Here is a 12020-nt window from a genome sequence, read left to right on the forward strand (position 1 = left end):
CCTTCACTACCAAGCTGGTGTCATCAGCAAACAGAAATATTTTGGAATCACCTGTAATACTAGAAGGCGTATCATTTATATAAATAAGAAACAGCAGTGGCCCCAGCACCGACCCTTGGGGAACGCCCCACTTAACAGTGCCCCATTGGGACTGAACATCACTACCACTCTCAATATTGCGGAGAATTACCTTCTGCTTTCTGTTATTAAAGTAAGAGGCGAACCAATTGTAAGTTACTCCCCTTACTCCATAGTGGTCCAACTTCTGCAGTAATATTTTGTGGTCAACACAGTCAAAAGCCTTCGTTAAATCAAAGAAAACACCTAACGCTCGCAACCTTTTATTTAATCCATCCAAAACCTCACAGAGAAAAGAGAACATAGCATTTTCAGTTGTTAAGCCATTTCTAAAACCAAACTGTACATTTGACAGCAAATTATGTGAATTTAAATGCTCCAGTAACCTTGTATATACAACGTTCTCGATAACTTTAGCAAACATCGATGGCATAGAAATAAGTCTATAATTATCAACATTATCCCTGTCTCTCTTTTTATAAAGTGGCTTCACTACCGAGTACTTTAATCGGTCAGTAAACCGACCACTCCTAAAGGAAAAGTTACAGATATGGCTAAGTACTGGGCTAACAACCATAGAACAATACTTCAGTATTCTGCTAGATACCCCGTCATATCCACGAGAGTTCTTGGTCTTTAGTGATTTAATTATTAACTCAATCTCCCTCTTGTCAGTATCATGGAGGAGCATTTCAGGTAACAGTCTCGGAGCACTTTTTTCTACAAGTGCTGTATGATTCCCTGTTGGGACTAGGTTTCTATTTAGTTCACCTGCTATATTCAGAAAGTGATTATTAAATACTGTACATATATGCGACTTATCAGTAACACGGACATTCCCACTACGCACTGATTCTATATCCTCGACCAGTCTCTGCAGACCAGCCACTTCCTTTACGACTGACCATATGGTTTTAATTTTATCCTGAGACTTAGCTATTCTATCTACATACCACATACTTTTTGCCTTCCTAATAACTTTTTTAAGCACCTTACAATACTGTTTGTAATGGGCTGCTGCATTTAGATTGTGACTGTTTCTAACGTTTTGATATAATTGCCACTTTGTTCTACAAGATATTCTTATCCCTTTAGTCAGCCACCCAAGCTGCATGTTTGTTCTAGTACCCTGTTTTGAGCATTCTAACGGAAAGCAACTTTCAAAGAGCACGAGAAAAGTCTTGAGGAAAGCATTATATTTATCGTCTACTGTATCAGCACTATACACATCTTGCCACTCTTGTTCCTTGATAAGGTTTACAAAGGTCTCTACAGCAACTGGATCAGCTTTCCTAAAAAGTTGATAACTATATTTAATATGTGTTGCAGCACAAAAATCTTTTAGAGTTAAAATTTGTGCATCATGATCTGAAAGGCCATTCACCTTTTTGCTAACAGAATGCCCTTCTAGTAATGAGGAATGAACAAAAATATTGTCTATGGTTGTTCTACTGTTCCCTTGCACTCTCGTTGGAAAGAATACGGTTTGCATAAGATTATATGCATTAAGGAGGTCTACCAGCATCCTTTTCCTTGCACAATCACTTATGCAATTAATATTGAAGTCACCACATATAACTAACTTTCCTCTAGCTTTAGCAAAAATGTTGTGAAATCAGAGTCTGGGGATCTATAAATAACAACAGTAAGAAGTTTAGCTCCACTAAATTTAACCACACCTGCACAACATTCAAACACCTTTTCAGTGCAGTACTTTGAAACATCAATTGACTCAAATGGGATACCGTTTTTCACATACATGGCTACTCCCCCACACCGCAAAGAGCTCCTAGAAAAGCTGCCAGCCAACCTGTATCCTGGTAAAGGAAGCCTCTGAATTATCCCCTTAGTTAAGAAGTGTTCAGATATACCAATAATTTCAGAGTCAACATCTATAAGCAGTTCACTAACTTTATCTCTAATACCTTGTATATTTTGATGAAATATACTAATTCCCTCATTAATCGGATACCTAAGCTTTGTCGAAAGTGGTTTCTTTGTTAGAGAGACTTGCCTTAAGCAGGAATACCTATCAGCTGATTTCAATCTAAAAAAGGTACAGCTCTAACACCCACAACTACCAGAATTTTCCCATGAGTGATCCCACCACCCCCACCTATGCTGTCACCTATAAGCTTTGCCAACCTCCCCTTTCCGTACCTGTTGAGGTGCAGGCCATGTCTAGTGAAACCCGTCCTGCTGATAGACTCCACCGACACCACTGAAATGTGACTCATGCCTTCTGTCATCAGCGCACCCCCAAGTCTCATGTTATTACACCTGACGGCTGTATTAAGATGAGGCCGATCATGACGCTGAAACAGTTCCACAAAATGTACATTCGTGTTGCCAGTCTGAGTGGCTATCTCTTCCAGGTCACCATCTATTTCATATTCCCCATCCCTGTCAATACTATTACCAGCCCCATCCACAATCACTACCTGATCCTCTTTAGTAAAATCCCTACATAACCCCTCTATGTTAACAGTCACCTGAGCCAATCCTGCATTAGGCTTCACAATGCTGGTGACCTGGTACTCACTCCCCAACACTTCCTGCAACTGCTGGCCTACACCTCTACCATGAGAACTACCTAACAACAGAACCTTCTTCTTTCTCTGACACTTTGCAAATGTCCTAGCCACCGTAACTGCTGAGGTCTTCTGCATACTTCCTACATCTACAGCTACTAGAGATTCCTCTCCACTAGACTCTGACAGTTGGTCATATCTTGCATTTTTCCATGCTAGTCCATCCCGTGCAAGGCTTTTCATCTCTGCATAACTACTGTAACCTTTATCCATTTGGACCTGCTTAATATATTTAAGCATTTTCCACTAAGATATTGCCTATCTTCCTCCCTACTTGCTTCCATTGCCAAACAATTGTTTTTTGATGCCTCAGGATGTCCTCTATCAATGTATCTCTGTCTTTAGTTAATTTATGCAATAAAGTTTCCTATCCCCAGTTTGACAAGTTTTTAGCCTGTATACCCTTCTTGTCTGTACCATTTATCATCCACATTTCACTTCCATATAATGCTACTGTCCAGATATATAACAACTGTCTTTTTCAAGAATATGTGGGATGTTCCGAAAATAAGTTATGTCATTGTTTTTGAAAGAGAAGATGGTACACTAGGTGATACAAACAAACACCATATGAATGCACACCCATTGCCAGTTCAGTGACAGAAGGGGCATCAACAGAGGAGGAATGACATATGCACACAATGCCAAAGAAGAGAGAGAGAGTATCAGCAAACCGACATGCCCAAGTTTATTTGAGAACACGATGGCAGACTGACATATACTGACAGTGTGGTCACCAGTGGAAGTGCTTGCTGTTATCCAGTATGAACGGGCATGTAGAACTAGTATGTCCATCATCCATGAACACATACAGGACATGTATGGTGAAGAGGTCATGTCTCGGCAAATGGTTGGTCGTTAGGTTGCATATTCAGAGAAAGCAGTTAGTGGGAGGGGGATGAAGGTCGAAGAGGACATTTCTCCACATTCACAAGTGAAAACAACATTGCTAGAGTACAGGACATTGTTTTAAGGGACAGGCACACAGTGGTGTTAGATGTGACATCTACAACATAAATTAGCCATGCTCATGTCTGTCACATACTCCGTGATGTGTTGGGTTACCAGAAAGTGTCTGCAAGATGAGTGCCAAGAACCCTGACCCCAGATCACAAGAGTGCAAAAATGGGAGCCAGCCTCGATCACTTGATGCAGCATGTGCGAGAGGGAAATGAGTTCCTGTTCAGAATAATCACAGGTGATGAGACATGGATGCACCACTTTACCCCTGAATCGGGGCAAACTCAGTGATGTGGAAGCATCTTAGTTCACCAGTGAAGAAAATATTCAAAGTGTCACCCTATGCAGGAAAGGTTAAGGCCACAGTGTTCTTGGACACAAAAGATGTGATTCTCCTTGATTTCCTCCAGCAAGGGACCATCAGTGTGGCATGTTACTGCAACACCCTCAACAAACTCAGGTCTGCCATTTGATGAAAGAGACCAGGGCTTGTGAGTGAAGTTGTTTTACTCTCGGACAACACTGCAAAACCAAACACGGCAAGGCTCACATAGTATCATATTTGTCGCATTAGATAGGACAGATTGGATCACCAGGCCTGCAGCCCCAATCTTTGCTCATCATATTTTCACCTGTTCCCTGCACTGAAAGTCACACTCTCAGGATGTCACTTCCAAACCAATGCTGAGGTGAAGCAGGCTGTGCAACAGTTTCTTGTCTCACAATGCACCGAATTTTACCAGACTGGTTTCTTCAAACTGACTGTATGCTACAGCAAATCTCTCAATGACAGTGGCGACTATGTCAAAAATTTTGCTAGATGTATTGTTCATGATGCCATTGTGTGTTTGTTTTTAGCAATAAAGTATCAGTATGAAAAACACAGATGAGACATACTTTCAGAGTGTCCTTTGCAATTTTCTACGTGTTTTCAGAGAGCACTTGATATCCTTTTTACTTCAGCCACCGGCATTTATTTTGATGCCGAGATAGCAAAACTCATTTCCTGATCTAATTCCCTCAGTGTCACTAGATTTAACTTAACTACACTCCTTTACTCTTGATTTACTATTGTTTATGTTCCTTGTGTAAGCTCTCTACAAGACACAATGTATTATGTTCAGCTTATTGTCCAAGTCCTTTGCCATTTCTGGCAGAATGACATCAACAAACTTCAAAGCTTTTATTTCTTCGCCCTGAACTTGAATTCTCTTCACCGATTTCTTCTCTATGCACAAACTGAATAACATTGAGGATAGGCTACAACTCTGATTCACTTCCTTCTCAACAACTACTGCCTTCCCTTCACACCCTCCAAATGCAGCCTGGTTTCCACACAAGTTGTAGATAATCTTTTATTCCCTGTATTTTATCCCTGATAAGTTCAGTAATCAAAGAGTGTATTCCATTTAATGCTGCCATATGCTTTTTCTAATTCTATACCAGCAATAAATGTCGATTTGTGTTCCTTCAGTGTAGCTTCTAAAATACATTGTACGCTCACTATTGACTTGCGTGTTTTTGCATTTCTCCATAATTCAAACTGGTCTTCCCAAAGGTTATATTTCACAATATCGGTGTGCACTTATGAAGTCGGATAGTGCACAGTGGCTAGGAGCGTTGTATCACGCAATATTCCACCGGCCAGTAGTATCATTCTTCTGTAGTATTAATTAGGAATGGCATAACGTAAAACACAAGTATTACAATAAGAAGTAAAAGAGAGAGTTTTCCAAGCATATAAATTCTACTAAGAGAAATCAGAAGCAGAAACAGTGGTCCAGTGTAGTGCTCATCCCAGCATTGCCAATCACCAGTGTAGTCAACAGCTGGAGCAGTGTGAGGTGTAGGGGACAGACAGAGTGCATACTAGCAATGCTGCAAAACATTCTCCCCCCCCCCCCTCTCCCCCCCCATCTATCTCTCTCTCTCTCTCTCTCTCTCTCTCTCTCTCTCTCTCTCTCTCTCTCTCTCTCTCTCTGCACAGTGCAGCTGACTTCTAATGTGTACACCACTTTACACTTTAGTCATTCCATTCTTCTGTTGATTATCTGCACTAGTACTCTGCAATCCTGACTTATTAAAATGATGGTTTGCTAATACTCACATATCATCTTCTGCCTTCTTTGTTGTTGTTGTTGTTGTTACATACTACTTGGAGCTTCGGGTAATTTGCTTGTCTCATACATCCTGCATATAAAGTGGAACAATTTGTCATCGTTGGTTCTCACAAGGCTCTTAATGATCCTGCAGGAATGTCACTTACTCCATGTGTCTTGTTTCTAGTTAGCCCTATCAGTGCTCTGCCAACTTCTTCTGACATTACCACGTCACTTACATGTCTTCACCCTCTTCCCCTTTCCTTTCCATAATATTGCCCTTTCTTTTCTTTACGTAGCCCTTCCACCTCTCAGCCTAATTTGCTTAGTAGTGGCTTGCCATCTGAGCTCTTGATGTTCTCTCTTCATCTCTCAATGCTATCCATTTATTTCCTTGTGTATTTCTTCTGCCTATTTCTTAGCACTTCCTGTGGTACATCCAACTACTTCAGATTGTTCTGCCATATTCAGGTCCCATCTCTTTAATTAACCAACTTTCTGCAATTTTGTCATATATATTCAGCAACTAATAAATTATGATCTTAGTACACATCTGCTCCTGGAAATGATTTCCAATTTAAAATCAGTTTTATAAATCTCTGTTTTACCATTAGGTAATTTATCTGAAGCTTTCTGGTGTCTCCAAGTGTCTTCATCTTGCAATAGTTAAATTATGCACTGTGAAAATTCTAAGAGACAGCTTCCCATTTCATTCATTTCCCACAGTCCATTTTGTCCCACACTCACCTTTCTTCTGTTTGTCACTACTGATTTCCAGTTCACACATCCCTTAATTGACTGACAAATGCCTTATATCTCATCATTTATTTCAGTCTCTTCATCATTTGCAGAGCAATCAACCTTATATATTTCAACCACTGTGATGGATTGTTGTTGTGTATGGACTCTGGCTATATTAATCCATTCAGTATGTTATTTATAAAAGTTCACCCTCATTCCTATTTCATAGTTTTTGTTAGACCCTTCCAGCCGTCCCACTGTGTCTTAACTTTAACCTACCCAGTTCTTTCTTCAAGTGCTCTAACCCACCATATGAAATGGACAGCTATCATTATCTTCAAGTGTGTAAGCAACCACCCACAGCGAGGTCCAAGGTTTGTGGCTTTTGCTATGTCTGTATCAATTTTCACCCTGTAGCCATTTTAGTGATGATGTTTTGTTTAAGAATATTAATATCCTTTGTTGTTTTGTAAGGTATAATGGTAACCATATTAACCAGTAAAACACAGAAATGAAAATATCTCTTGCAGTTTTATATGTTGTAGAAATATGCATTCGTAATTACATCTGTATGCATTGGTTGTTTTACAGGAGGTGAGGAAGTGGGGTAGGGAAGACCAAAGATGTATTGCTGGATTGTGTAATAGTATGACCTAGATAATTAATGTTTCCTGTGTATTCTACCACTGGGATGAATCATGTATCTCAGTGTGTAATACTGTTTTTAGTACACTGAGGTGTCAAAAGTCATGAGGTATCTCCCAGTATCATGTTGGACCACCTTTTGCTTGGTTTAGTGCGACAACTTGGTGTGGCATGGACTGAACAAGCCATTTTAAGTCTCTTGCAGAAATATTGAGCCATGCTACGTTTATAGCTGTCCATAACTGCTAAAGTGTTGTCGGTCCTGAATTTTGTGCACGAACTAACCACTCATTTATGACCCATAAATGTTTGATGGGATTCGTGTCAGGCGATCTGGGTGGTCAAGTCATTTGCTCAAATTGTCCAGAATGTTCTTCAAATCAATTGTGAGCAATTGTGGCCTGGTGACATGGTCCATTGTCACCCATAAAAATTCTATCATTGTTTGGGAATGTGAAGTCCATGAATGGCTGAAAATAGTCTTCAAGTACCCAAACATAACCATTTCCAGTCAATGATCAGTTCATTTGGATCAGAGGATTCAGTCCATTCCATGCAAATGCAGTGCAAACCAGTACGGAGCCACCACCAGCTTGCGCAGTGCCTTGTTGATAACTTGGGTCCATGGCTTCATGAGGTCTGCGCAACACTCTAATGATACCATCATCTCTTACGAGCTGAAATCAGGATGCACCTAACCAGGCTGCAGTATTTCAGTCATCTAGAGTCCAGTCAATGTGATCAAGAGTCCAGGAGAGGTGCTGCAGGCAGTGTTGTGCTATTAGCTTAGGCACTCGCATCGGTCATCTGCTGCCATAGCCCATTAGCATCAAATTTCACTGCACTATCCTAATAGATACATTTGTCGTATGTCCCACATTGATTTCTGCATTTATTTCATGCAGTATTGCTTGTCTGTTAGTGCTGAAAACCCTAAGTAAATGCTGCTGCTCTCAGTAATTAAATGAAGGCTGTCAGCCACTGTGTTGCCCACGGTGAGAAGTAATGCCTGAAATTTGATATTCTTGGCACACTCTTGACATTGTGTATCTCAGAATACTGAACTCCCTAACAATTTCTGAAATCGATGGCCCATGTGTGTAGATCCAACTACCACTCTGCGTATATAGTCTGTTAATTTCTGTCTAGTGGCCATAATTATATCAGAAACTTTTTCATGTGAATCACCCTTGTACAAATGAGAGCTATGCCAGTGCCCTGCCCTTTTCTACTTTGTGCCTGCAATACTACTACCATCTATATTTGTGAATATCAGTATCACATTACTTTTGTCACGTTAGTGTATACTGCCTTCCACACAAGGTCTGGAAGAACATACGTTCAAGGTTGTTAATGAAAATACTGGTGAGTGTGCCAGCCAGCCAAACCTGTAATGTTCAGATGCAGCATTAGTAGTATCCTGCTTGATACAGCACATTGTTTAAATATCTGGGCCTAATGTTGCTAAGCACATGAGGATTGTGGTAGGAAGGGCGAATGGTACTTTGGTTTATTTGGAGAATTCTAGGAAAGTGTGGTTCATCTGTAAAGGAGACCTGGTGTAGGATGCTAGTGCGACTTATTCTTGAATACTGCTCGAATGTTTGGTGTCCATACCAGGTAGGATTACAGAAAGATTTGAAGCAATTCACAGGCTTGCTGCTAGATTTGTAATTGGTATGTTTGAACAACACGCAAGTGTTACAGAGATGCTTCGGGAATTGAAATCAGAATCCCTGGAGGGAAGGCGACGTTCTTTTCAAGGAACACTGTTTTGAAAATTTAGAGAATCAATCATTTGAAGCTGACTGCAGGATGATTTTGTTGGCTCCAAAATACAATGCATGTAAGGACCACGAGCTAAGATACGAGAATTAGAGCTCTTATGGTGATGTATAGATAGTCATTTTTCCTGTGTTCTGTTTTTGAGTGGAACAGGAATGGCAGTGACTAGTAGTGGTACAGGGTACCCTCTGCCAAGCACCATAAGATGGATTTGGGGAGTATCAATGTCGATGTAGAATGGCTGGTTAGTCCTAAAGTTCACAAGCTAAAGTTTTCAGGTAATGGTGGGAGACAAATAAGGAGTAAGGGGAGCTATCCACTTTCCTGTTACTTCCTTCCTCCGGGAGGTTGAGGAATGTTGGAAAGGCAGGCTTAATCATTTAGTCCGCAGGTTGACAGGTATATTGCAAACATGGGAAGATATACAAGGAAGCGAAGCATGAGAGAGAGAGAGAGAGAGAGAGAGAGAGAGAGAGAGAGAGAGAGAGAGAGAGAGAATGTATGTTTATTGGCGATACTTGGTACTTTACCTCCTGAAGATGAATACTGGTAGACCAAACCATAGGAGTATACAGTTGACTCAAGAGATGTGTGAAGTAGTATGATTGAGATTATTGGTTTAAATAGGCATACACCTTGTCTTGTTTAAATTGTTAACATTTCTATATTAAAAACAGAAAAATAAAAAGTTCAAGCAGTTTTATCATTGCACTTATCCATTTGAGTTACAAAATAATTATTTTTGAGCTTGCCATGCTGTCGTGGACAATGACTTTTCTTTTAACCCCCCTTACCCACTTTTTTCTTTCAGGGTAAGGATCAGATGCTGTCAATTGACAATGAAGATTATGAAGTGAGACCAGTGCATGTCACACTTCTACCAAAAATTGTTTCTGTATTTTGCAAGACTGAGGCTGCATTGTGAACTGGTAAAATATCAGTTTAGTACTGTTTGTGTTCAAATTTTGATGTGTGTATACCATTTGAAGTTGAAATTCACCTAATTCAAGCTTCAGTGTTCCTGCAACTTAACTTCAAACACACCAAAATTTGTCAAATATATGTCCAATAATAATTTTTTGTATTACATATTTGTATGAATTTACAGTCATAAAACAGATTCTCAATGCTACTGTATCTCATTTTATATTGTAAATATACTTTTGAAACTTAATTCAGTTCTTCATTACCTTCCTTTCCCTTTCTCATGCTGGAGTTTCGAAGCCTGTCAGAGTGTTTGTGCGTGTGCACGAGCGCGTGTGTGCCCACACATGTATGTGTGTGTCCATAGTATAACTAAAAGAAAAGATAAGCCTTCACATATTATATTGGCCTTTTTTAGAGTGTGTTACCCTTTCAAATATATCAAACACAAATGTGCCAGTAAAATTTAAATAATGGCACGAATAGCAGATCTTCTGTGTCCAAAACTTTTCTATGTAACTGGCTCTCAGTGTTAAGTTTTGAATGAGAGTCAAATGCTCGTTACTTAAGAAAACCATTGCACATTCTCACATGTAACATCATTTATTCCACGTCAAGGAAATTTACTTTGAAAGTAACGGTTCTCAAACCACCATTCACAATATTTTCCTGCGACCTGTTAAGGGCTCCACAGATGAGCAATGAATCGCAGCAATCCATCTAATGTGTTGCTTGCCTTGACAGCCCATGCATGACCAATTTGCCAAGTAATTTCAATCAGTATTATGAACATCACTGTGTTGAGGAGTTCTGTTATGGCAAATGAACTGCTATGTTTAGCAGCAGCTGCAACTGATTTCCGTATCTCCAGGAATACTTGCAAGGCATAAATTTAAAATAAATTAGATTTAGAATTTATTAAACTTGTTTTGAAGTGCTATTCTTGGGAAATGTAGGTCACCTTACAGAATACATTACATTTTTCACTGACGCCATATGGGCTGTGTACATATTTGCAGTATGCTGATACACTTAGTATTACATTTATTAGTCCTTAATTCCTTTTTATTCATTAGTCTTATAATTTAACAAATATTTACACTATTTACTCGATATTTCTATAGAGGTGAGTCAATTGCAGTCCTTCTGGTTATCATAACTCTTGTTATAAATTGTATGAAGGAGAGTTAGATAGTATGAAATGACAAGCGATTTGAGTATGGCTGTATGATAGATTTGCCCTCAACATTTAAATTAAAATATCCTCTTAATATTACAATAGGTGCTGGTACTTGTGTCATCCTGTTTAAAGGTTAAAAACTTTAACAATGCGTATAATTATTTAATACATAACTCAAAATCATAAGAGAGAGTTCTTTCTGTCAGGACTATGAACTTCCCATCAATTCTTTTCCTATAGTACAAGCTTCAAAATGCCAAATGGGAGCGTACATTTTCTATTACTTCTAGATACAAATGGTAACACTGGCACCCACTTCCCTTCTCAGAGTAGTTCGTGGTCTATGAATAACTTTAACCTAAATTTCCTACTCAACATGGGCAAGGCAAAATGAAACAAAACTGCACAACCATGCTTAATAAATAGAGAGGTGAGCCATTGCCATATTGACACACACCACTGCTAACAGCAATGCCAGGTCTGCATTTTTAAAAAAAAATCATGTTTCCATACATTGTCCTGCATGCTGGATAAGTCTCACTGTCAGAGTGTAAATTAATATAGTTTGTGTAGAAGTGTGTGTAGTTATATAACAACTGGACATCAAAATGGAGGCAGACAGATGGACAATAACTGAAAAAAGCCACTATACTGTCGCAAGCCAGCACCCAGCATTATGATAGCAATAATGATGTAACTTCCTGAAACTGTCTGAAGATGAACCTGAAAAGGTTCGAAAACCAGTTCATGGAATAAAACATAATTATTCAAAAAAGTGACTGGTTGCAGGAGGAAGTTCGGGTTAGTTACACCAAACAACCCCCATTTAGCAGTAGTTCATTTATTCACCCAAACACAAGCTAGGCTCACAAAGAACTGGACATTGCAGAAGAGAGAAAACATAATCTTAGCTTAGTTCAAAGGTAGATGCATCGATGTTTGTGTCGATTTCATCTGCGCCACATAGCCCCCCACCCCCCTCCCCACGCAGTATGGAGTACTCTTGAGAGGCTGGGG

The 12020-nt window shown here is 39.5% G+C and overlaps 1 protein-coding gene across 1 annotated transcript in view; it reads left to right on the forward strand.

Moving 5' to 3' along the window:
• The window catches only part of LOC124802792 (acylglycerol kinase, mitochondrial), a 100643-nt gene extending 90646 nt beyond the window's left edge, over window positions 1-9997 (forward strand). The window contains exon 8 of the mRNA XM_047263794.1: window positions 9711-9997. Within this exon, the coding sequence (XP_047119750.1) occupies window positions 9711-9824 (114 nt within the window). The 3' untranslated portion in view covers window positions 9825-9997. The remainder of the gene's footprint in view (window positions 1-9710) is intronic.
• The last annotated feature ends 2023 nt before the right edge of the window (window positions 9998-12020 follow it).

Source organism: Schistocerca piceifrons, chromosome 6 (assembly GCF_021461385.2).
Source record: "Schistocerca piceifrons isolate TAMUIC-IGC-003096 chromosome 6, iqSchPice1.1, whole genome shotgun sequence".
NCBI lineage: Eukaryota > Metazoa > Arthropoda > Insecta > Orthoptera > Acrididae > Schistocerca > Schistocerca piceifrons.